General features: G+C 40.3%; 1 protein-coding gene across 1 annotated transcript in view; it reads left to right on the top strand.

The window, feature by feature from the left end:
* Positions 1–24,904, top strand: part of WIF1 (WNT inhibitory factor 1) — a 67,458-nt gene extending 42,554 nt beyond the window's left edge. The window contains exons 4-10 of the mRNA XM_055329391.1: positions 8,023–8,163; positions 9,139–9,234; positions 10,234–10,329; positions 13,903–13,998; positions 19,381–19,476; positions 19,981–20,076; positions 24,059–24,904. Of these exons, the coding sequence (XP_055185366.1) occupies positions 8,023–8,163; positions 9,139–9,234; positions 10,234–10,329; positions 13,903–13,998; positions 19,381–19,476; positions 19,981–20,076; positions 24,059–24,180 (743 nt within the window). The 3' untranslated portion in view covers positions 24,181–24,904. The remainder of the gene's footprint in view (positions 1–8,022; positions 8,164–9,138; positions 9,235–10,233; positions 10,330–13,902; positions 13,999–19,380; positions 19,477–19,980; positions 20,077–24,058) is intronic.
* The last annotated feature ends 2,601 nt before the right edge of the window (positions 24,905–27,505 follow it).

Raw genomic sequence — 27,505 nt, 5'->3', positions numbered from 1 at the left:
CTATCTCTTTGGGGCAAAAAATTAGGATGGGAATGATGAAATGACTCTTTTCTTAATTTGCTAAAAACTCTACATGGCCCCATTTTGTACGTGATTCCAGATTAAAAAAAGAAAGTCACCACATGAGATGTATCCAGCCAATAGGTATGAATTAACGTAGTGCACATAAATGTGACAAAGATGCAAAGCAAGTCATTGGGGGAAAATGGGATACATCAAGAAAAACATCCCCCAAATGAGCATGGTCCTGAATAGGAATTTGAAGGAGAGAAGACACCTGGAAATGTGGGAGGTTAAGGGGTTAATATGTCAGAGCTAATCATCCTTCTCTGCTGAGAAAATATAGTATGGGGTATTTGTTTAGAGCTGTTCGGCTTGCAAAATAGCAGCTCCTTCCTTATCTAATTTGAGTTTTGGGAAGGAGTCAAGGCCACAATTACTGCTCCATTCTACAAATTAGAAAATTAAGCCTTCTGAGGCTTCACTGACTTTCCCAAAATCATATGACTAATAAGCAGTGGAGCGGAGAACAGGTTTCATGATCTTTAGAGAAGTACAGAGATCACTTATGCTAACATGTTCAAATACATGTTTGTTTCTTTCTAGTCTATAAAGATATATTTTTCCAGAGTTGTGAAAATATTACATACTTGGTTTTGCACTGTGTGGTTTGTTTTTTTGTTTTGTTTTGTTTTTTGGGTTTTTTTTTCTTTTTTGCTTTTAACATTTTAACATAAGCATTTTCCCATGCCATTTTAGATTTTTCCAAAAGTTGTTTTTGATGCCCTCATTATCCATTTTATGAACATACCCATAATTGGTTTACTCATTTCCTTATTGTGTGTTACTTAGATTATTTTGGGGGATTTCATACTAGAAATATGACAATAAGCACTCTTTTTGAAGTAATAGTTGGTCACTGACCAGGAGGCCTTGTCTTACTCACCACAACTGCCAACAACGGCCCAGCACGGAACAGGCATTCAGAAAATACTTATTGGATTAATGTGTGTACCAAAATCTTTGCGCTCATCTCATTATTTTGTTAAAGTAGATTCTTAGAAGTACAATTATTGTGTCAAAGGACGTGAGCTATGAACATTTTAAAAGCCTTTTAGAACAAATTGCCAAAGTGCCAAATTAGTTTCCACAAAGGTTGTGCCCATTTGTGCCCTGGCTAGCAGTGTGGGAGAGGGCCTCGCTCACCGTAACCTCATCAATGCTGGTTCTTAATCATGTGAACTGTTCTGCTCACTTAAAAAGCAAAAAGTGGTTTCTTAGCGTTCTTTTGATTTTTTAAATTCCAACTGGGGTAGAAGATGTGTTCCTGTATCTATTAGATGATGTAAAATATCTGTGTACCACACTCACTTTTTATATTGAAAATATAAAATAATCTATTGATTTGCCAAGCTCCCTATATATTAACTGTCTACACTTTCTGGCATATTCTTCAGTTTATTACTTTTTTTTAAGGTGGGATATTTGATTCTAAGACCTATGTGATCACAATTATCTTTCCCTTTGTCATTTTTCCCCCTATTACTTTTCTGTTTGGAAGTTAATTCTTATTCCAGAGAGCAGTTATGTGATCATTTACATATGCTTCTGGTATGTTGTCAACACTTACTTCGGCAATAGTACGAGGTAGGGCTCTCACCTGAATTATTTTCCTGAGTATTCAGCTTCTCCAGTGTGAGAGGTTGAATTGATTCCAGATATGCCCTTTATTTCACATTAAGTTCTTTCATACATAGAGCTCTAGACCTTACTATTTGTTCTAATACTGTAATATTTTTAGTTTCATACTATTTTTAAATAACTGATATTGTAATCCTGTCCTTTTTAGAAAACAAATAGTCTTATTCTTCTAGAGAAATGTTAGAATAAGTTTAATGTCAAATGAAAATCTCATTAAGCACTAATATGAATCTATGCAATAATTAGGAAATCAGATACCCTTGTAAAGCCCACTTGCAGGTTGCAGCCATCTATTACTTCCAGTGGATCTCTATTTTCACGTCTCATCACTGGAAGAGCTGGCGACCAAATGAGCAGAGTTTTTTTCAGTTTCCTGGCATAGGCATCAATGTGGGTGTAGACACGGGTGTGTAATTTGAGGTGTAACTAGCAGCCCTTCCGGAGTATTTGCTTCCAATCTGGATGAGTTTGCGGTTCTACGAAATTCCTGTGAAGGAATGAGGCCTTGGATTCTGGAGATAAACTCACCTGAGATTTGTAGCCCCAAGGATATGGATACCCCGTTCCAGATCCATGGCCATCCCTATTGCTTACAGATGGCATTGCTACTGTAGTTGCATACTGCTACCTCACAGAGACAAGAACGTTCTTGTACGAGAACATTCCTCAGTCTCAAGCCACATCTCACAGTGTTTCTTTTTAGTCAAAGATCTTTTTTTTTTAAATAAAATGTTCTTGATCATATATTTTGCTCTCTCTTTTTAGAAGAAATGCAGAATGTAGCTCCATTTTATATTCTCGAATTTTTCCTTTGTCATTCTCTGATTATTAAAGGAATATAAGCTCATTGTAGCCCATTAAATAATTAAATTCATTATACAGTCACATCAGCTCAACTTCCAATAAATCTTGCATCTTTGGGTTTCCAATTTAATGCTTATATCCTAAATCTTCCCAGCTTCATTCACTTTAGTGTCTAGTGAAAAAAGCTTCATGAAATTCTATTTCTTCAGAATCTGAGATAATCAAATTGTGAATATATGATGTGAGAATGTTTTAATACATCATGCTGAGATAAAACTTCAATTTCTAATTTAGAATCTTTATAAATAATAAAATTTAGGGGAAAAGCTGATGGATGCTTTGGACAAGGTAGGATTAAAAAGAATAAGCCTTCTGGGCTGAAGTGACTTATGCATGTGCATGCACACACATACACACACACGCTGCATGTACAACCCCACCGTCCCCACACAGAGGGTTTTGAAGGCAGATGCAGGTTTGTTTGCAGAAATGCAGGTGCAAGATGTTTATGGGAATTTTAGCTCATTGCAGGGCAGTTATTCATTAGCCTTATGAGCTCAGTCCCCACAGTAGGAGCAGCAAGGGTACACCTTGAATTATTAAAAAGTAACCAAATCAGTGTGTCTTTCCCCCTAAACATCCAGGTAATATTCATTATTCTACGGGTCTATTTTATATCCTCATGCTGCTAAGTTGTTCTTTCATCCCCCCAGACTCCTCTATGTCAAAGCATTGCATGAAAAAGAAAACTCTTGATCTTTAACAGTTACAAAGTGCCTGCCTTCTGGCATCTGAAGAAAACAAAAACAGGAAATACAAACTGCAGGCTGCTTCAGTAAAATTGGGTAACAAAAAACAGTTTCCATAAACCCAAGGCTTTGCCTCTCTGAACATGGTTTCGGTCATACCGTGAAACCAGCAGAGCAGGCTTGTTTCTCAACCAACATTTCCAGGAATTCCAAGTTGAGAAATGTTTCAGTAGGTGCTAATGCTGGAGGGACCATCTTCTTAGCGACCCCAGTCCTTGGGGGAAAGTGAAGCCCAGGGAAGGTGCTCAGGATTTGCTGAGACAATGAACTGCTGCCAGCACAGCCTGGAGCACTGATGACTTGGTGCCATCGCGCAACCCTTTGTGGTCAGGTGTGCTGAGGATGTGCTCTCTCCTCTTGTCTGGTCTCTTCCCTTGTAAGGACAGTGGCTCAAGTGACCAGAGGCTCCCATCTCAGAGTGGAAGAGGTGTTTAGTCAGAATACGCTGGCTGTTTACTTCCCTTTGACAGTTAGTTTATGTGCCATCAGTTAGGGGCACATGAGTGTCCTGGAACACCATGTGAGTTAGGTTCAATCTGCTTTCATTTTTTCTGGGTTCTTTTCATTTACCTCAGTCTCAATGATACAATCTAGACTTCCCCTGAATTCACAACATCTGGACTATTTCGTCTAGCTGTTGGTAACAGTGGCCCTCCACTCATATGCTTATTGTTGCAAAAACACAACGTTGCCATCATGTTGCTGTTACTCCTTGGAAGTAGGGAGTCTGTGCTTTCTCTACCTTTGAGATCTCTTTTTCTTCATGGGTGCGTTTTTCTGCATACACACTGTTAATGTCTTATTCTCTGCATCTCCCATTGTCCATGGTGGATTTCTGTGTGTATGCATTTGTGTGTACGTGTGCTGGTGTGTGTGCAAATGTGTGCCTTTGTGTATAAAGTTATATGGGTGAGTCTCCCCACAAGGTTCATCTTTGTGTCTGTCAGTGACTAGTTGGTGATGGACAATATGCTAAGTGCTGAAATTACAAAAACCAGTAGGATATGGTCCCTGCCTTTGAAAGTCTCATCCTTAGCGAAGGATGCAGAATCATAATTAAATCATTATGTTAAAAGGCAAGCATATGTAGAGGGGCTCGTGAAATATGTAAATGAAGTGATTTAGGCAGGTGGTATTAGGGAAGGTTACAGAGAGCAAGTGCTGTTTCACTTTAGTCTTGAAAGACAAGTAGGAGGACACTGGACAGAAAAAAAGAGAAAGAATATTCCAAGCTAGTAGGATGGGTGCACGGAGTCAGGGGAATGTGGACCTGGACCACATGTTGAGGAAATGAAAGAAACCTAGTTTGGGTAGAGCACAAGTTACAACTAAGTCAACTACTAAAGCTAACTAAAGTCAAGTGTTGCTTTTTGGTTTTGTTCTTGTTGTTGTTTTTATTTGAGAGAGAGTAAGACAGAGAGAAAGTTGGTGGGGGGAGTGGCAGAGAGAGAGGAAGAGAGAAGATCCCAAGGAGATGCCCCGCTAAGTGCAGAGCCCAACGCAGGACTCGATCCTACAACCCCAAGACCATGACCCGAGCTGAAATCAGGAATTGGACCCTCAACTGACTGAGCCACCCAGGTGCCCCAGATGGTTCTTTTTATAAAGCAAATTTTTTTGCAAATAACTCCAAAAGGTATAATTATAATTCTTATTACTTGAATGGTCTTATAGATAAATTTATAAACAGAAAGGAGGACAGGTAGCATTTGCACAAAAGGAAATCACATTCTATTTCATATTTTAAAACTGAAAAATATGCAAGTAGTGTAATTTATACATCTTTTATTAATTTCTACTTTTATCTTAAAAGTTAATTCATTGAGGGGCACCTGGGCGGCTCAGTTGGTTAGGCGTCTGCCTTCAGCCCAGCTCATGATCTCAGGGTCCTGGGATCGAGCCCTGTGTTCGGCTCTCTGCTTAGGGGGGCAGGTCTGCTTCTCCTCCCTCTCTCCCTCTCCCTCTGCTCTTCCCCTTGCTCATGCTCTCTTGCAAATAAATAAATAAAATGTTTTTCTAAAGAGCTAACTGATTGAAACTCATAAACTAGGTACCCCTTAACTTTATTTATTTTAAACTTCCTTTCAAATCATTCTGTTTTGAGGAAGCCCATACTTATGTTGACATACTTCCTGTTTCGAAAGAGATAGGTACATGTTGGTAAAACGTTTCCACCTGGGCTGAGGGAATTTGCGATGTGTTCATTTTTAATTGAAGTTGCATTTGTTAAGTTGTGATTATGAAAATATGCACAGGTTTAAACCTGGGGTGTTAGATCTTTAAAAGATGAAGAAGAAAAATACTTCATATGAATATTAACATGAATTGAACATCATTTTAGATTAGTACATTAATTCTTAGAGATAGCTTCCTTTTGGTTTACTAAGAGAATAGAGATGCTACATCTTTAGTTACCTGCCAAGATTGCCTGAAGTATTTCTATTCAAAGATATAAAAGACTTTTTCTTTTGCATTTGATAGAATAAGGCCATAACTATGCTGCCTGAGTGAGTGCTTCGATAAAATTTTTTTTTTAGAGAGAGAGAGATAGCGAGAGTAGGAAAAAGGGGGAGGGGAGGGGCAGAGGGAGAGAGACAGGCTCCATGCCCAGTGCAGAGCCAGATGCAGGGTTTGATCCCATGATGCTGAGATCATGACCTGAGCACCCCATGAACTACCTTTTTTAAAGAATTAAGTGGGCTGAGAAGTGGAGGCTGAATAAGGTCCAGGAAAAAGATGCACCTGGAGAATAATAGCTTGGATGATTACATGTGGTGAGAAAATTCTGAAAGTTTCATCTCTAAGAATCCTTTCAGGTTCTTCCAGCCTTTTATGCCTCAGGATGGTTATTGACCTCCCCCGTCCATGCAAAAGATTCATGAGAAAGAGTAACAGAATTTTGGAACTGAACACAGCGAAATTGCACTGGAAGAGTTAACAATTGAAGGAAAATTGTCAGCGCTTTTGCTTCTTTTTGAAATGGAAATCCCTACAATGGATTTTTGTGTTTTGTAAATTGTCATTTTCACGCATAAGATTTCATTAAACCAAGGCTTTCGGTGGAGACAATTTTACTTTGAAACGTCAGACACAGTTTTGGTTTTCTCTTCCTTTTTATTTCTGTTAGAATGTCTGTATTTCCTTTTTACCATTTAATTTATTATTTGCGTTGCTCAGATCTCAAGATTCAGGAGAACTAGAAATCCGTATTATTTTGAGATGGCACAGTAATAAACACTGACAATGCCAAAGCCTTGAGAGAGGTTTTTGGTTGTCAAGCACATTAAGATTATGTGACCAGGGACGCCTGGGTGGCTCAGCAGTTGAGCATCTGCCTTTGGCTCAGGGTGTGATCCCGGGGTCCTGGGATCAAGTCCTGGATGGGCTCCCTGCAGGGAGCCTGCTTCTCCCTCTGCCTACGTCTCTGCCTCTCTCTCTGTGTTTCTCATGAATAAATAAAATCTTAAAAAAAAATTTATGTGCAATGCCTTATAGAAGAGCAAACCAATTTCCAAATCATTCCTTTTTAAAACCTAGGGGAAAGGTTTATGAAACCTAAAGGGAAAGGATTTTTCTTGGCTTGGTATGATTTCCCCAAGCTTGACAGTAATAATAACCTGCTGTATAAAAACAAAATGAAGCAAAATTTCAACTGTATACCTATTAGCAATATTTCACCTAGTGGATCAGCTAGGTCAGTATTCCCCAGTGGATATGTTATGAGAATTCAGGGGATTTTAGAAATTTACATCATCAGGGTCTCAGTTGGTTTGGTGTCTAGACTCTTGATCTCAGCTCAGGTCTTGCCCTCAGGTCATGAGTTCCAAACTCCACCCTCTAAAAAAAAAAAAAGGAGAAATCTACATACTCCATCTCTTAGCCAATGACTTGATCCAGTTTCCACCCACTGACTTGTGGGCATTCCACAACTGGTGGTCTCTTTGCTCCTCCAGTCACCATCATCATTAGTTGTCATTCTTTGTTAAGTCAACATCTACACACCCCCAGTGATCATTACACTTATACAAATAATGGTTCATTTTTAGGAAACTAAACCATTAGGTATAAGCTTGTCATGACATTATTTGAGCACATCAAACTTTCTTCTAGATCTCCAAGATATGGACTCTTTAATATTAACAAATAGCCTAAGAAAATATTAGCTTCGCTAACTCAATCCAATAATTGGAGTCTAGTCTGAGTTGTAAAATGTTTCTAAAGAAAATATTTTGTCACTTTCAAGCACACAGAGTAAAAAATAAACTAGCGCTTATGGGTCGTTATTTAATAGATTCTGGAATACTGTTTTTTAGCTCTTTTTGGATTATACGAAGGCTGGTGAAGGTACCCACAAGGTTTCTTTCCCTAATCAGTCCATCTGTGTTGCCTATCTGCTCCTTTAATTTTTAGAGAAAATGTTTTTTTCAAGATAGTACAAGCCCAGACTAGGAACAAAATATCCCAGATTCCATATTGGTAGGGCACAAATTAATGAGTCATTCATTCTTTTGCCACCAGGCATGATGTATAAGTTCTGAGGAGAATGCCCATATGATCAAAATACAATCACTACTCTGGTAGAGATACAAGAATGTCAAATAAATGAAATGTGAACGTTTTTGCCTTGTTCTTTGTCTTTCTAACCAAGATTTCTATACAACTGGAATCAATTAGCTAAATGGTTTCTCTATACTTGCCTTTTCGTTAGTTGTCCAAGTTGGTTTCCCGTGTCTTGGAAAACAAGATGGAGTGGCAGCATTTGAAGTGAATGTGATTGTAATGAATTCTGAAGGCAACACCATCCTACAGACACCTCAAAATGCTATCTTCTTTAAAACGTGTCAACAAGGTAATCAGTGATCACCATCAAGAGACGGCTCATAGGGCTTCCTTCCAGGTGTGATGTGGGTTAAAAGATAGAGATAGATAGATGATAGATAGATAGAAAGATAGATAGAAGATAGATGATAGATAATTTTAATTATAATTAATTAAGATAGATTAATTTTTAATTATACCGAAAAGTTATCGGTATAATTATAACCACACCAGTGGGGAAGGGCTGGTTACTGCAGGGTCCAATACTAAGACTTTCTCTGCAACCCCACTCACAATTTTAGGAACTCCCAATACCCCTTCAAAAGCCCTTTTCTACCTCTCTCCTTCCCCTCCTCCAACACAATCTTTGGGAGTCCCCAGCCTCATAGCAAGGCTGCCAGTCATTACCAGCAACCACCACCTATGAAGGCAATACCACTCATACCCCCACCATAAGCTTGGTGCTGCTGACCTCCCCAGAGGACAGGGTGCTCCCATCACACCAGCAATCTCTGCCAGGCAAAGGCATCTCAACCTGATGCCCATTTAAAGCATGAAGGCCTAGATTTTTTCCCACCCTGATACAAGCTTTTCCAGCACATATTTTAAGCTTTGCAGTTTCTCAGGGCTCTAAAGATGAACCAGAAGGCCATTCCACCCTCTGAAAGTGAGCATGATGGGCCATATCATTTATTTCGGTGTGAATTTAAGAAGGTACAGGATATTGATAGGTGGGGATGAAGGCAGAATGAAGCTTGTTTGTCTTCTTCCATGAGCCCCCTACTGTTGGAAGTAGAATTGAGAGAAGCAAAGTCTGACTTGGATGAGGATTTAGTGAAGCACGACTGGTGTAGAGGGAATACACGTAGAAGTCATCAGTACTCAGTAAATTAAGATCATCAGTGCACCAGAGGGGGAAAGTCACCACTCACCTCTTCGTGCTCACTGTAATTCACTCAGCACAATTTCAAAGGTGTCCATATAACCTTGTTTCTCTTTGGTGAAGCCGAATGCCCAGGAGGGTGCCGAAACGGAGGCTTTTGTAATGAAAGACGCATCTGCGAGTGTCCTGATGGGTTCTATGGCCCTCACTGTGAGAAAGGTAAAGACTGGAGAGAGCCAGCTACCCTCGCTTGCTTCCCAATGAAACTGATGTCATACCAGAGCCCCCACATATGCTTTTTTAACACATTCCTTGAAATTATTTTTCTGGGCATAAGGATTGGTAAAATCTTAAAAAGCCACAGAAAAATAGTTGGAAAGTACTACTAGGAGTGATTTTCTGTTAAATCCAATATATGGGGACGGGGCAGAGAACTTTAACACAATGTCTACATTCCTTGTGGCCACTACCCACCGCCCCCCGCCCCCCATCCCTAATTCGCTACTATATGTGCTATGCTTCGGCATAATCTTATAAAAGTCTTTAAATTTTTCTCCTCCACTTAAATTGGATTTAAAAAGCTAATATTGTGACTGGTCTGAGAATATCTACTCCAATTAAAAGTAGCTTGATTCACAACTGAGTCTACACCTGAGTTATGAAGTTGCTAGAAGGCCAAAAAAAAAAAAGTGAAAATAATTTGATTATAAATATTTCTCTTAGTGAAATTCCTATTATTATGAAAGAGTTAAACAAGAAAATGTGTATTAACCACAAGACCATTTTCATTTCAAGACTTAAGAATTTTTCTCATTTGCATAGATTTCATTTCATTTCAAGACCTAAGAATTTTCATTTTCATTTCATTTTCAAGACCTAAGAATTTTTCTCGTTTGCATAGATTTTGGAATTAGAAGGGGAAAAAGGGCAGGGAAAAATATTTATAGTCATAAGAAGGCTACATCTTAGTCAAAGTAATGATTCAAGACAAATTTTCATCAGCCATGGAAATGGAACAATTCCAAAATTCTCATTGATGAGATTGGCCCCTAAAGAAGCACCTCATTTATAACTCATATATAATGTTTAATAGAGCAAACCTATAGCTCTAAAGATTTTACAGAGATCAAAAATGTAGAGCTATTGCATTACTGGTATTTCCACAATGTCCTTCCTCAAACCTCTACTTGGCCTTACTCAGTGCTCTCTCTCTATCAGCCCTTTGCACACCATGGTGTATGAACGGCGGGCTCTGTGTCACTCCTGGGTTCTGCATCTGTCCACCCGGATTCTATGGAGTCAATTGTGATAAAGGTAACAGTTTCTTTTTAAAAACAAGGTTCTTTTTTACTTTTTAAATGTTTAGTGAAAAGAAGTATATTTAATATATCATCACTATGTAATAGCTCTGTAAATAGGGTGTAACAGTTCGTTGGCTACTATGATAACTTTAACACAAATTTTAATGTAGTTCAACACAGTCGAAGTTTATTTTCACCTACAGAATGCTCCAGGGCAGGGGTCCCTACAGTGGGCAGGACAGCCCTTCGTACTTTGATTCTGGGGCCTGGCACCTTCCACCTGTGGTCCCGCCTAAAGCTCTGGAGCTCTCTGAAGTTAGCCAATGAGCAGAGAAGAAGATTGGAGTAGACACTACTTTAAAAATGGGGGGTGGTGGGGCACCTGGGTGGCTCAGTGGTTGAGCATTCAAGTCCCACAGTGGGCTCCTTGCAGGGAGCCTGCTTCTCCCCCTGCCTGTGTCACTGCCTCTCTGTGTCTCTCATGAATAAATAAAATCTTAAAAAAAAAAAAAAAAAGGTAGTGGTGGTGGTGCCTGTGTGGCTCAATCAGTTAAGTGTCTGCCTTCAGCTCAGGTCTTGGGATCAAGTCCCACGTTGTGGTTGGGCTCCCTGCTCAGCGGGGAGTCTGCTTCTCCCTCTCCCTCCCTCCTTGCTCATGTTCTCTCTCTCTCTCTCTCTCTCTCAAAAAAATAAATAAAATCTGTAAAAATAAAATAGAATAAATTAAAATAAATACATGCCGTGAAATAAAAAGATGCGTTAGTTTTGAGAAGTGTCTCTTTGGTGATCATGCAGTTAGCATCAATTAAGATGGAAATGAACAGCTTTTTTAAAAAGAAGGAAAAAGTACAAGAAGAATCCCTCAACATGAGTCAGAAGAATAATTTGCAGGCATCTGCTCTTTTGTGATACATAAAGTACTTCACACATTTATCTGATTTTACACTCAACAACAGCCTTTTGAGATATGTAAAGTTTTCTCTGTTTCATTCTCAGATAAGCAAGATGAGGTTTACGGAACTTCAGTAGCTTGACCCCGAACTCACATCTTCTGCTGTCCTGTGTTGTCACTCAGGCTAGCTGCCTCGGGTCCCCATTTCTCCACAAGTGACTGCATCTGGGCCAGTGACTTGATCTCTTTGGGGGTCACACTTTTCCAGAATATAAATTGGGAATTAAGCCATTGCCCTTGGCTCCCCAGCTCCAAGCTAATTGAGATAATATGTGAGATCATCTCTACCTCTTATTTTTGAGTGATCTAAAACTAGAGTGGTTGGATTTAACACAGTTTTAAAGTCTCTGTTCATCAAGGTTAAGCACTGATGACATGAGGACAGCCAGTGAGTAAAAAAGTTTCTTCTTGTCTTAATCTACCATTCAGCATCTCTGCTATGCCAAAAGTGGGCAATTCTTAAAGCAGAATTAAGCTCCTATTGTCACAAAACTGTTAGGAAATAGAGCAAATCCTTCAGAGATTTGGAAGAACAGGTTTAAAGAGAGCATTTTTGAGACCCGCTTACTTGGGTGTGGCTGTCATTGTGTGTCACTTGTACAATGGAGCGTCAACTGCAATGTTTTCCCAATGCTATGGAGCCACAAACACTGTGTGGCCACGGTGGAAGGAAAATATGCATATTCCAGTATGTTTTACACTTTATAATATCTTACCTTTCAGATGAAAGATTTTTCCCTACTCGTCAGACTCCAGTAACTTTTTATTATTATTATTCTTTTGGAAAGCCTGTTGAAATTCCACTTGGTCTCATTGGAGATCTGGGAATATTAAAAAATAATGGTTTTTACTACCTCAACAAAAAGATACATTTATCATCCAGGAGGGAGTATAGAGCTTCTGAAAAATGGCTTAATTACTGGCCCAGAGCTAGACCTTAGCACAGCATATTTGAAGAAACATTAAAGATTAACATTCAGTGGCTCTTGGGACATCTGTTGCAAACTTTAGGAAATGAGTAGTTAAGCCCTGGCCCAGCACACCCTCAGCCCCAGTGAAAGTTACCTGGTGACTCTGGTTCATTTTCCTGGTCAAGAATCATTGCACAACAGAAATGTAGAGAAGCTTGTAAAGTGTTCTACAAATACTGGGAGCGGGGACACATTCTTTAACTAGCTCCGTTGTTCTTGTTCTCCCGTGACTTCCAATCCAGCTCCCAGGTTCGCTGCATTCTATTCATGGGATGGTGCCCAGAGGACTCTGGCCAAGCAGATCCTAATCCTGATGTTTCTTCATCTCTTCTTAATTCCCCAGGAGAAACAGGGACAAGTGGGGAGACAGAAACACACCCGCCAAAACAACCCTCCGGCCCCAACAATACTAGCAGCAAGTAGCAAGGAGGAAGCCCTAAGAGCTGGTTCTCCTAAATCCTAAATTCCGTACCCAAATGCTGCTGCTCCCCTGTGCATCAGGAGGCTGGATTTGCCAAAACAAGTACAGCATGACCTTAAGATGGGAGATACTTAGGATTTTAAACAAAAAGCTTTATCATTTTAGAAGCATGATATTTGCAGAACAGGCTAGTTGGACTTCTTTTCCACAAACAAAGCGTACACATAGCTCTTGGATCTCCTTTTTGATTTTCCGCCTGGAAGCTTACTCCAGCTTTTGTTCATCTGCAGCCAACTTTGGCCTGTTTTATATAGGACACGAACAAATAGGGCCTATAACTGGAATTGCCGAGAATCCGAGCTCTCATTTTAATCTCCTTTATAGAATGAGCCAACTTGTCTATCTTTAGATATTCAGTCTACCTTCTTTTGTCCCCATTTTTGTCCTCTTTATTTTACGTGTGAACAGCAAAATTCCAGAAGTTGACACAAAGACAGGGTTTAGGATGAATCACAAACAGTATGATTATTACCTGGAAAATCTAGTTAATTGGACTCCCACAAAAAAAAAAAAATTGGATTCCCACAGGAATCTGTCCAAGTAGCTGGTGCCACTCCCCTGCCTGTGGGATCTCACGAGGGATTGACAGTCTGTCCTTTTCCGAATACCTTGAGTCCTTCCTCTGAAAGTCATGAAAGTCTATTTTTTTAAAAATCCCAATGACATAAGATGAATCTCTGTTCTCATTCTGGGAAAAAAATAAATGCTTTCTCCCTTGCCGGCTCCCAGTATTGATGGCCTCTCTCCCTTTTATCTAAAGTAAGTCTTCTTTTCACTCTTCTTCTAGCTTCAACAAATATTTTAGGGGGTTTATAATGTTCTCTTTTTTAAGGGCATATTTACAAGAAAATATTGTATTATATTTACAAGAAAATATAAAAGTATTTTATTTTTATTATTTTTTTTTTACACATTCTGCCTTTTTTTCTAAGATAGAAACACCTGGGGGAGGATAGGATATAATGTGTGTGCTATTCTGTTGTGTGGTTGGAATCTGCCATTGGCCAAGCAGTTGGTGACGATCCTTGGCCTTTGCAGAAGTGGCTTATTTGACTAAGTATGTAAACGGGCAGGCAACAGATGCCTCAGAAGTATCACCTCACTTTAAGTGAAGCTGGATTTTTTTTTTTTTTTGGTTTGCCCTACTGTCTAATGCAATCACCCTGTTATCCATTCTAATAGCAAACTGCTCAACTACCTGCTTTAACGGAGGGACCTGTTTCTACCCTGGAAAGTGTATTTGCCCTCCAGGACTAGAGGGAGAACAGTGTGAAATAAGTGAGTATTGACCTTCTGCATTCTCTTCGTTGGGAGGGAGAACTTCAAAACTCCACCTATCATTTAATCAGTGAGGAAGCTGAAGCCCAGATGCAATGACTAGTGGTTTCTTTTCACCAGATTTAGCCACCGTTCATTGTGGCTAAAGCTGGAGCAGAGGGGGCCATAGCTCAGCTCAGCTGACTGAGCACACACACTGACTCAGTTATATCTGGGTTTGGGTTGTTTAGCGTGTTGCATTGTTTCTTGTTAGTGAGTTCATCCCCCTCTCATCTCAAAGAGCCCATAGCTTCAGCCTAGAAATGTAGACCAAAGTTTTGAGACAGGTGGATTTGTTTATCTACCTGCAGGCATAGAAGTTTCTTCTCCTCCTTTCACTGCCACATGTCCTGAATTACACTGAGCCAGACCCATCTAAGAAGAAAGGATAAATTCAAGAAAAAGGGAGAAAGGGTGCAGAGCGATAACAACAACAACAAAAAAGAACAAACTAACAGTACATACAACACGAATCAATCACACAGATGTTAAGTAAAGGAAAAAGTGCATACTGCACGATTCCGTTTTTATGAAGTTTAAGAACAGGCAAAAATAATGGATGATAGTAGAAACCAGGATAGTGGTTGGGGGCACAAAAGGACTTTATGGGGTGCCAAAAATGCTCTATATCTTGAATGATGAAGTGTCACGTGAGTGTTTATTTAGATTAAAAACAATAGCTGAGCTGTAAGCGTAAGATCAACACAGTTATGTCTTCATTACGCCCTCACTATATGTTTGTCGTGCTTCCATACAAAGAAAGAAAAATGTAAGGGTGGAATGTGGTAGATAATCATTGTTTTCAGAATCAGGATATCAAACTGCTTATCCTGGCTCTGCCACCTACCGGCTGCGTAACCCTCAGCAAATCACGGAAGCGCTCTATTAAACTCAGAAATGAGCCAGCCACATCCTAGATTGCTTTGTGATCCAGGAAACAGATAACATCAGCACTCTGTTCAGGAAGGAGCAAAAAGAACATGAGCATGTCTGCTAAGGGTGCCGTGTCTGTGCCTTTCCTGAAGTTCTGGAATATAGCATTCTCATTTCCAGCTGGATTGGGTCTGTAAAATACTGCTGTGTTTAGTACAACCATAATTTCTGAAGTGGGTTGCAGTGGGATCAAAATTAAATAATATCGACTTCCTATTTTTCAACCTCTAATTTATTTGTGAGTTTTTGTACTTTGATGAGTAGTAGACGAAGTAACCATTTTTTACTGAGTTCAAATGAAATACCTCTGAAGTTTCCATAGAACATGTAATTAATTGTCAGGATGTGGTTTCTGTTCTTACGAATTACCCTGACCTGATAAAGATATCTCTGAACTAACTCCCCTCAATTTTTTCCCCATACTTACTCTCAGACTTCACATACTTAGCTAGATTATATTTATGAATCTTTGTTCATGGGCTCATTTCTCCTCATGTAAGTCTGCCCTTGGGTTTACGACCTTTCCATTGACAGAGACAATGATTTCTATTCCTGTTTTTTCCCCTAATTGCACCACAAATGTAGGCCTTTGAAAGCTCCTGATTATCCCTATCACAAGTTATGCTCAAATTCCCCCCTAGGAAATGTCCTGTTTCTATTACAAGAACCACATTACCAAGAAAATACAGAAATAGGTCTTGAGTTGCAAAGTGCCTCTAGAGAGACAAAAAGTTGAATTATGAGTTCTTATTTTTAAAATTGAGATCTAATTCACATACCATAAAATTTGCCATTTTAAAATATGCAATTCGATACATTCATGAATTTATACAGCATCATTTCTGTCTCATTCCAGAACATGTCATCACCCACAAAAGAAACCCTGTTCTCGTTCCCCTTTCCCCAAGATACTAGAAACTGCTAGTCTACTTTCTGTCTCTTGAGATTTGCCTATTCTGGACATTTCATATAATAGAATCATGTAACATATGTCCTTTTGTGTCTGACTTCACTTAACATGATTAAGTTTTTGAGATTCATCTGTGTTGGGCATGTATCATTACTTCCTTTTAATTGCTGAATAATATTCCATTGTGTGGATATACAGACCACCCTTTGTTTATCCGTTCATCAGTTGATGGACATTTGGGTTGTTTCCACTTTGGGGCTGTTGTGAATAAAGCTGCTGTGAACATTCATGTACAAGTTTTTGTGTGGACATATGTTTTCAGTTCTCTTGGGTATATTCCTAGGAGTGGAATTGCTAGACCACATATTAACTCCAAGTTCAGTTTTTTGAGGAACTGCCAAACTGTTTTCCAAAACAACTGTACTATTTTACTTTCTCACCAGCCACGTATGAGGGTTCCAATTTCTCCAGATCCTTGCCAATACTTGCTATTGTCTAATTTTTTCATGAGATATATATTCGGATGTTATTTATATTTTCATTTCTCCTGGCCTCTATCGGGACTGATATCTTATCACACTTTACTTTGACTTAATTTGAGATACTGTTACCAGTTAACAAATAACATCATGGTTAGAAATATCGATGTATGTAGTATACATTTACCCCATTACTTAAGATTTATAGATAGCCCAAGGATCTTCAGCAGACTTTCAGTTAAAAAGTTTACATGGATTATTTATACTGTATTATAAATGAAGTTTTAAAATAACTTAATGGGTTCTTATTATTATAAAAGTCCTTTGTGTAAAGTGTTCTTTATAAAAAAAGAACACTTAATAAAACAATTAAAAATCACGCATAATCCTAAGACCCAACAATAGTTGTTGACACTTTTGTAAATCATTTTTATCTGTTCTCTACATGAAGCAGAGTCACAAATTTAAGTTCCACAATTCGATGTGGGTAGAAGTTTAATGCCCTTATTTTGTCAATTTCTAACTAATTGTTCTCCTTGGACTCATCCACTTGTTATAGTAAAAATGCTAACTGATTAAACTGAAGTCAGATCTGTTTGTCTTCAAGCAATGCTTAGTCTGTTTTAGGTAAAAATATGTAATCTTCCAAGTTGGCTCACTTTCCCACTGTCCAATGGATAGAATTTGTTGCAAAGTGTTTTCAAAGAAAGGAAGTCAATATTAAAGGCACTTTTTAGGATTCAGAATTGTAAAGCAATCAGACCTTCATGCGGCTTTGGCTTCATAAAATTTGATTTGAAATGGCCTTTGAACAGTCACCTAGAGTCACATTTCTGCTGTGTGATGACCAGGAGAGAACGTCCTTCTTCCTGGCCGGGGTGAACCTAAGGACTCTCACTTCCCTCTGACCAAGAAAACAAAAAGACCCATGGAGCCAATGAAAAGTTTCTCTCCACCAGTCATTCTCTGTGATATCCCTGGCTACCAAGTTCACTTCTCATTGAATGTGGGGAAATCTGGACTTACCAAGTATTTTACAATAAGTATTATCTTTTCTGCTATATAATTATTGCCCCATATCTTGTTTACTTGAAAAACCCAAGTGCATTGCAGAGTACTGTGATATGATCTGATTTCATACATATGGCAGGGTCAGATGTTTTACTGATATAAACGGAAATTCAGAGTTATGTGTTTCCTTTAGGTAAGAACTGAGATCTTGACCAAATAGTAAATGCTATTCTTTGTATCCAAATCTAGCAAAAAGGTCTCTTTAGTATTTTTAATAGTCAATGAAAAGGTGGTATTCTATTAGTAAGGTATTAGTAAGGTATTCTATTGTTTTATGCTTATTTCTACAACATCCCTGTATGAGGAAAACTTAAAGGTATAAAGGCACTCCAGGTTTTTGAGAGACTCTAACATCTCAACATTATGTATATATTGTCTCCACAATGACTAAATGCTGTTTGGATCTATTTACACATGAAGAAAGTTCTTTTGGATAGGTGAAAAGAGAAGTAAAGTGCGTTAGCAAAATAATTTGCTAATATGGAACTCAGATTTATCAAACATAGCACTTGCTGGGAAAACATAGAGTAGCTCACTTCTTTCAAAGGTTCATTTGACCATAAAAACAAGAGCTTAGAGAATAAAAGTGTGTTGTTTTATAATAAAGATTTCATTTCTTCTCCTTGTATACTGAAACTGATGGAATGAGTGCTCTACTAAAAAAGAACTACAGTAAAAAATCCAAACTCCTCCACTACTAAAATCTAATGGCTGTTTGCTCTCTTTGGAACATCATTATGCCAGTTACAGGGTGCCATCTCAGCTCTGGGTGAACAATCCTTTTTTCCTACTTCTTAAAAACATTCAGCCTCTGGATGGCAAATTCTAGATTGCAGAGGGAGAATAAATAGCTTCTGGAGTAAGAAAGAAGACAGTCATTATGTCATTTTTATATCTAAGGCTCTATCCCAGCTCTACAATCCTGTAACCCAAAGAGCTGTGAAAACACTAGCAGTTCTCAGTTGGCACCGACATGAGAGAAGGAATGATAAATTGTAAGGATCTAAGGCATTCTAGAAAAAAAAAAACATAGGTGTGGCATGGGGCCCCTTTGGTGCCCTACCTCATATCTCTGCTCTGCCAGCCTTTCACTCCAGTCACTGCTGTGGGAACCTGTTTTGCACAGACACAACCTGATTGCCCCTCATCTTAGCTGTTCCACACTTCTGCTTTCTGCCAGACGCCTCTGAGTCCTGACAAATCAGTCTGCTCTCACACAGTGGCAGATTGGAAGTGTGAGGAAGCTATCCCATAGGGTGACCCTCAACCAGGGGGAGACAGGTGCCAATGAACAAATGCCCCCCTCTCCCTTCTTAAGAGTGACTTGAAGGTGCAGTCTCCATGGCTCCTCAGTAGGACCCAGCAGGACAGAGCCTGGTTGCCTGTAGTGATGACCAACCCACAAACATAATTTTGTGATGGCTTTCCCCCCTTCCATTTTCTTCACTCTCTCTATCACCCCATCCCCCATTCTTCACCAAAGAAACTCTGCATGCAAGCCCTGCTCTCTGGAGAATCCTAGGCTAAGAAAGACACTGTTGGGTACAGGTGTAGGCATTCTTTCAGAAGGAGTGACATTCAGAGTCAGAACTCAGAGAAAAGATCATTTAGAGGCTTATTCATATCTTAACTTTTACTGTAGTTTAAATTACAAATGTTTATGAATCAGATTTTTATTCTGCTTATAAAAAGTTCACATAAATGTAGCATGTGGGCCACACATTTATTGTAGAAGATATACATTGGAAATTGCAAGTAAAAATGCTAGCCTGTTTGTTCCAAAAACAAAACACGAACGGTGTCAAAGCCAGTGCAGGTCCAAAATAAGTGGGAATAACTGCCCTTTAGAAGCATTTATCCTCTTAAAGCTGTGCAGTTCCTTTGAAAAATGTGATGACCTCTGAATGAAGCACTGAGTTCCTTGCTTACTCACATCCTTCTCTGTTTCAGGCAAGTGTCCACAACCCTGTCGAAATGGAGGTAAATGCATTGGTAAAAGCAAATGTAAGTGCTCCAAAGGTTACCAAGGAGACCTCTGTTCAAAGCGTAAGTGCCATCCACATAATCAGCCTGGGTTTGGGGATCTCTTCCTACACATCTTCTGGACCATGTTGCCTGGGCTTCGCAATGAACCTTTCTTCACTGACCCACATGTTCCCTTTATCTAAAACAAAGACATTGTATGAAATCCATGCGTGTAAAAAACAAACAGACACATTCACACACAAGTAACTCAAGTTTTTAACTAATCGGGGTTTTCTTAAGGAAAACGCATTTCCATTCCAGCAGTTTCAAAGTCTTTACTGAGCATCTTTTGTGAATGAGAAGCATTAAGCTTAGTTTATGATCTCTCTGAGGACTTTTTTTCAAAAAGTCTCAAACTGACTTATAGCTGGAGTTTGGCTTAGGAAACAAAACAAAACAAACAAACAATAGCCCAAGGGATGAAGCCCAAACTAACACATTCTAAAGAACTGCAAGCAAAGCAGCTGTGTAATTCTGTTGGACAATGAAAGCTCAGCAAATGCCTTTTATCTCCTCCGTGTCTAGCTGTCTGTGAGCCTGGCTGTGGTGCACACGGAACCTGCCACGAACCCAACAAATGCCAATGTCAAGAAGGCTGGCACGGAAGACACTGCAATAAAAGTGAGTGGGAACCATCTGGAGGGCCTGCCTCTTTCATATCTTGGTTCCAAAGGCTAATAGATAACCCCTACCTCAGCCCTGCTTTCCATTTCAGTGAAAGCAGCTTCCCCTTCTCTGCTTCCTCTCCCCTGTGGTTCCCCCCTGGCCCCTACAGCTCTCTACACCTTTGACTCCACGTTTTAGAGTATAGGGGCAATGCAGCTGCGTAAATCATCGCCACATCTGTAAAACTGCTCCACGACCGTTTTCTAAGCACTAATTCTCAATTAGAAATTTATGTATACAATGGAATATTCCTCAGCCACTAGAAACAACAAATACCCACCATTTGCTTCGACGTGGATGGAACTGGAGGGTATTATGCTGAGTGAAGTAAGTCAATCGGAGAAGGACAAACATTATATGGTCTCATTCATTTGGGGAATATAAAAAATAGTGAGAGGGAATAAAGGGGAAAGGAGAGGAAATGAGTGGGAAATATTAGGGAGGGAGACAGAACATGAGAGACTCCTAACTCTGGGAAGTGAACTAGGGGTGGTGGAAGGGGAGGCGGGTGGGGGGTGGGGGTGACTGGGTGACGGGCACTAAGGGGGGCACCTGATGGGATGAGCACTGGGTGTTATTCTGTATGTTGGCAAATTGAACACCAATAAAAAATAAATTTATTAAAAAAAATTCAGGTTGACTTGGTGTGGTAACTACGAAAGAAATAACAAGTATAAAATTTTAAACCAAATCTATAGATCTGTTGGGCTCTGATTTTATCATTCAAGATTTATCAGCAAGCATATAAGACATGAAAGGTTTTGCTCCTTAAAATCATTAACTGTTATTGGTTATGATATGTTTTAACTAAGTTCTTTCGAGGCAAAAAAAAAAAAAGCATGGGAGAGATGTTATAATGGAGTTGTGTTTTTTTCTTTTTAGATTGACTACCAAAAAAGGAGCTAGCTTTATAGATAATAAACACTGGCTTGTTTGGACACAAAATGAAACTGGCTACATTCAACCATTTCATTTTGATTGATATGTTCTCTGTTCCAAGCAGGAATCCAGGCGTTGGAGACATGCCAGTGAACAGACAGAAAGTGTCCTGCGTGGTGGAGCCCAGGTTCTAGTGGGAGGGACAGTCAATTAGTGAGGGAACAAAATAAACATTGTGGTTTCAGTACATCTGGCAGCTAGAGTTCAGTCTCCTGAGCATGGGCCCACGGTCCACTTCTTTGAGAGAAGGAAGGCTTCAGTCATACAACACCCTTTTTAATACAAGCACCCAGAAGTTCAGATTGTGCTTGTCAGAGTGAGTCTCCAAAATAATGGACACACACTGAACAGATCACATTCATGTCAGATGTTTTTTCAGATCCACAGCCTCCAAAGGGCGATCTGTGTAGCCTGGTGAGTATGGGAATGATCAGCTGGGCTGATGGAAAATACTAGTTTGAAAATATTCTTATATTTTATTTTATTATATTTATATATAAACAGATATGTAAATTTATTTATATATGTGAATCCCAAATCTCTAATTTTTGCACATATTTTAAAAAATTTATTGGAGTTCAATTTGCCAACATATAGCATAACACCCAGTGCTCATCCCACCAAGTGCCCCCCTCAGTGCCTGTCACCCAGTCACCCCAATCCCCCACCCACCTCCCTTTCCACTATCCCTTGTTCGTTTCCCAGAGTTAGGTGTCTCTCGTGTTTTGTCACCCTCACTGATATTTTCCCTCATTTTCTCTCCTTTCCCCTTTAACCCCTTTCACTATTTTTTGTATTCCCCAAATGAATGAGACCATATAATGTTTGTCCTTCTCCGATTGACTTAGTTCACTCAGCATAATACCCTCCAGGTCCATCCATGTCGAAGCAAATGGTGGGTATTTGTCGTTTCTAATGGCTGAGGAATATTCCATTGTATACATAGACCACATCTTCTTTATCCATTCGTCTTTCGATGGATACCGAGGCTCCTTCCACAGTTTTTTTGCACATATTTTAAATGTTCACATTATATCATTAGGATGTATATCTAATATGCTTCTATGGAGATAGACGTACTTAGTTGTTGATTTTAAGGTATGTTGTTGTCTGGTCCAGGCTACACTAAGCCATTGACTTGAGTCTTATCACTCACTGAATTGACTGGATGGTAGATTGAATTGGCTTCAGGTGATTGTAGCTTAACAGGAATTGCATCTCCTCTGGGAAATAGTTCTTTCGCCAGGTAGGCATGGCTGAATGGTATCCCTGCAGGGACACCCTTGGGGGGGAGGGGACTTGTTTTGGACTAAAAGACCTAGAAAATGAATCATTTCTAGAGACACTTTGGGAAAGAATAAACCAAATCCTTTACATCACCCTTAACTTGAGATACAAGTAACTTTTGAGACCTCCTCGGGCCTAGGGGTGGCTTGCGATCACACTGTACATCCCAGGCCTCAGTTACAGAGATCTTCTGGGACCCACGTTTGGGACCTGGGGACCAAGAGTGGTGGTGAGAGAGTAGAAGGGCACTGTTCCTGCTGGTACACCAGTCATGCCTCCAACAAAGAAGGCAAGTTAGGAACCCTCAGGTGGCATTGAGGAGCAATCCTGACCGTCTGCCAGCCTCACCCCCCCCAGGCACCCCCACTCCTAGACCTGCTGCTGAGAGTTTTGTCACCAGTGTACCTCCCTCAGATCAAGGCACCGCATCCAGAAGATGCCCTGGCTCCTGATGCAAATGTGAACGTGTTGTCCAGGGGAGGCCACCCAGCCGTTTTGCACATTAGCTTAGAGAATCAGGCCGGAAGAATGAGGTTTATTTTGACCAGGGGGAGGTGACGAGGGAGCTTTGAGGCACAGAGTTCTGCTGAGAACAGACTCCCAGCGAGGTGACACTTTGGGAGGTCCCAGGCACCCAGACATGTTATTGGGGAGGAGGACACTGGAGACAGACTTCCCGGCTGAGGCTCAGCCTCGCCGGCAGGGAGGCTAGAGCTTCATGGGTGGCGGGGAGACAGCAGGGTGGGGATCTACTCCAGCGCATTGTTGGCTCCTGTTGCGGCTGTTCTTGAGCTACTAGCCTACATACTGACAATTCAGAGAAACACATTCAGAGACAAAGTATTCTGTTCTCAGTAGTTACTTAATGGCAAGCTTGCATTTGAAAACCACAGGGAACAAGCTGCAGTGCCAAACTTGACTCTAATGCAACAGGAAGATGGAGGCAGATTTTTTTTTTTTCAATGTGATTGCTGTCTTGAATCCCTTTTAGGAAATCAGTAGAAAATGACTCAGTGCCCCAAACACCTCCAGAAGTTCTCAGGTAGGAGGAAAGGAGATCTGAAGCAATGTAAGTCAGTGTTAAGAGTCCACTTACAGCTACGCTGGAAATGGATAGATGCCCACTTTGCCCGAACTGACAAATCCCAGTTGATAAGGAGTCCATTCAAGTCATAACCCTCCTCTAAAATGCATCATGGAAGTCCTTACTTCTTCCAAAGTCTCTATCTTGTGTAAATGCAATAGGTACACTTGACGGTGTGATCGAGATGAAGAGTAAGGTGGGGGGTGTCCTGGATCAATATAATCGAGGCTGGTTTGGCAATGCAGTGAAAATGGTCAAGTCCTCTGCAGCAGCCTCCTTGCTTCGGGGACCCCAGTGCCAGATGCTTACCAGACCTTGAGTGCAGGAAATCCTTCATGCAGTCACATTGGTCCAAACTTTGCATCGAGAGTTTCTACGTGGCCAAAATCTCTAGTGAGTCAGAGCTTCGATGGAAGCCAGGTTCCATGGAGTTCCTAAAATGGGTTTCTTCTGTAACAGAGATCTTGAACCTATAACATCCCCTCATTCAGGTAGCTTTTAGTGGTGCCTGTGGTCTTTCACTCTGGGTTGAAAAGGGAAAATGGATTTCATTTGAATGGTTAATAATGAATCTGAAGAGACTGTTTTTGTAGTTTCTTTTCTTTTAAGCTGTGAATAATTTTACAGGGTACGGAGCCAGCCTCATGCATGCCCTGAGGCCAGCAGGCGCCCGGCTCAGGCAACACACGCCTTCACTTAAAAAGGCCGAGGAGCGGCAGGATCCACCTGAATCCAATTACATCTGGTGAACCCCGACATCTGAAACGTTTTAAGTTACACCAAGTTCATAGCCTTTGTTAACCTTTCATGTGTTGAATGTTCAAATAATGTTCATTACAGTTAAGAATACTGGCCTGAATTTTATTAGCTTCATTATAAATCACTGAGCTGATATTTACTCTTCCTTTTAAGTTTTCTAAGTACGTCTGTAGCGGGATGGTATAGATTTCTTGTTTCAGTGCTTTGGGACAGGTTTGATGTTATGTCAGTCGATCAGGTTAAAATTGTGTCTTTTCGGTTGCATAGCCGGCAAATAATTTCCAAAATGACAACGCACTCGTGGTGTCAAGGGGCTGGGGGACAGTGGAGAAGGTAAATGAACCAAAAGGCATAAGTCAAGGGTTCGGATGGAGCAGTTAATCATGTTGAAGTTATGTTTCTCACCTTATTCTCATGTGTTTAGACATTCGTCACATTTTTAAAATCCCCCTTGTTCTTAAACTCTCGATATCTTTTGACCTTACTATGATTCCAGAGAATTCAATATAGAAAGAAGAAAAGAAAAGAAAGACAAACACTGTGGCAGTGGCATTTAACAATATAATATATTGTAAACACAATAAAATAGGGAATATAATGTATGACTTTTGGCATTGGCTTGAAGCAATATAATATATTGTAAACAAGACACAGCTCTTACATAATGAACATTTTATACTGTTTGTATAAAATAAAGGTGCTGCTTTAGTTTTCCGAGGGTTGTGTGGCCTGGTGTCTGCGCGTGCTATCTTACAGAAAAAAAGTTGGTCGCAGTGAGTTGCCACAAGTGGAAAGAAGTTTGGTTGCAATGAAAACTCTGCAGCATCATAAAGAAGAGACAATATGCCAGTCCCCGGCCCAGTCCAGCTCCCCAGGCCCACCTGTCCCGCACTGCCTGGGACCTTCCTACGTTCCTCAGCTCCCATTTAGTTGTCATTGCTTTCAAGAAGTCTTCTCTACCTAGAATGTGTTGAAATATCCCTTTCGTGGGGGGCTTTCTAAGACTTTCTAAAAATGTCAGAATGTTGTAAATGGGAAGAGCTGCCATTTATGAAAAACCTGTTGGTTCCCAAGAACATTATAACATGGTATCTTACAATCCAGAGGGGCAGGTCTCATTGCACCCTTTCACAGATAAGAAAACTGAGGTAGGGGGATACGTAGCGATTCACCCAAGATCACACCTGAGAGGGACAGGTTTGAATTCATGTCACCTGACTCCAAAGACTTTAACACTAGGCTCCTCCCCCTCCTTCCTTTTCCACAGCAAATGCAGACAGACCTCCACAGATCCCAGGTAGGCGCTTTCCAATATGTTTTAGTCTCCCCGGCCTTCTCAGGAAATGTGGACTTGATTTTATAGATAATCTAAAACATTTTCTTTTGCTGGGCAGTGGCATAATGACTTGTGTGGTTTAGGGACATGACGTGTCATGGGAAGCAATCAAGGAAGAGGCTAGAAGCAGAGTGAACACATCTTGTGGTGCTAGGGCCACAGCAGTCTTCCTCCTCTACCTAGCGAGAGCCCAGGGCTCCAGCTCCTGCTCACCTGGACTTGGCAAAGCAGGCCAGGAGCCAGGGAGCTAACCCTGGGGATCCTACTGTGAGAACCAACATGATTTAAGACTTTGAAATAAAAAATCCAGATGCTTGACAATGAGGATTTAAGATGGTGACAGAAAGTGAAGTTTGGGAATAGGCTCATAGTACTAATAGCTAACACTTGCATAGTACTTAGTTTATTCTAAGCCCTTTACCTCATGGGTGAGTAATAAAATGGCAGGGAAGTTAGCAGGGTGACAAACCGCAGTAGTCTACGTTGGTCGTCTCCAAACCATTTTGACTCTACACTCCCTTAGAAATTTCTGAGCCTGTAGTCCTACGGGTGACTATTATTTATCTACATACTTAATTGGCAGGTGTTAAAAAAGCCAGAAATGTTGAAGAGAGAAAAATAGAAATAGAAGCTCTAATATTTTCTCCACTTGTCCAGAAGACAGTTTTACGTACACCCTGGAGTGCGCACCCTCATAAAGGAACTCAGGCAAAGAAGAGAGAGAGCAGGATCCGAAGTGGGCTTTGGAAACAGAGTCTACATTCAAGGATGACAAACGTAATCAAGGGACTGGGTCACTGACTGAATGCAGGTTCTAGACAGGAATCTCAACAATGATGTATAGGACTGAGGAGGAACCAGGATGGGTGGTGGTGAGAGTTTCCAGAGATGGTGAGTTTGGCACTGAAGATGTTGAATTTAATGTGCCTTTGGGACATCCTAGTGGAAACATCTGGTAGACAAGTGGAAATACAGTTGTTAGGTTAGTCTGATAATTTGTTGATAATTAGTTCTACTATACGTGAAGAGTACTAATTATATATTGAATTACTTTTAATATGAATACACATAACAGCTTTATTTGGTGAGAAGCTATACAATTCACTTGTATTTTATTGTGTGTTTTGTTTTAGGGATTTTGTTTCTTTGAGAGAGAGAGAACGTGTGCACACAGGAGTGGGGGGTTGGGAGGGCAGAGGGAGAAGGAGAAGCAGACTCCCCACTGAGCAGGGAGCCCAACGTGGGGCTCCATCCCAGGACCCCGGGATCATGACCTGAGCTGAAGGTAAATGCATAACTGACTGAGCCCCCAGGTGCCTCTTTAGATCCTACAAAGTTAATACCCTTTGCTGCTTTTCTTTTCTATATTTATTTATATAACAGTGTAGTTTACTATTTGGCAAACTGAGCACTTCCTCCCTCCCTCCCCCATATGTATTATGAATCTTCATCCAAAATATGCCCTTTGGGTACTTGGTTAGTTTATGTCAAATCACAACAATAGTGGCCAGCTCTTGAAACGTAGGCCAATAATATGAAATATGAAATAATTGCTATTACTCTTATGAAGCAACCATGGAAGAGGAGAAGAGAGAGGAAGAAGAAAGAGGAGGAGGGGCACCTGGGGGGCTCAGTCAGTTGAGCCTCCAACTCTCAATTTCAGCTCAGGTCATGATCTCAGGGCCATGAGACTGAGCCCCGTGTTGGGTTCTGGACTGAGCCTGGAGCCCACTTGAAATTCTCTCTCCCTCTCCCTCTCCCTTTGCTCCTCCCCCTTCCCCTGAAAGAGGAGGAGAATATTTATATAAAATATCTCTAAACAATAATTTAAAAGTTAAAATAGTAAGGAGTTAAGGCTGTCTGAGAAGATGTGCACTGTTTGGCAGGATCGAATAATTAGGAAAAATTAGGCAAGAGGAAATAAAGGCTAAACAATAAAATGGGCCCCAGAATGAGGTTAAGACAAAAGGCATACAGGG

The sequence above is a fragment of the Nyctereutes procyonoides genome, unplaced genomic scaffold (assembly GCF_905146905.1).
Source record: "Nyctereutes procyonoides isolate TBG_1078 unplaced genomic scaffold, NYPRO_anot_genome, whole genome shotgun sequence".
Taxonomy (NCBI): domain Eukaryota; kingdom Metazoa; phylum Chordata; class Mammalia; order Carnivora; family Canidae; genus Nyctereutes; species Nyctereutes procyonoides.
This window is presented reverse-complemented; position numbering and strand designations above follow the sequence as displayed.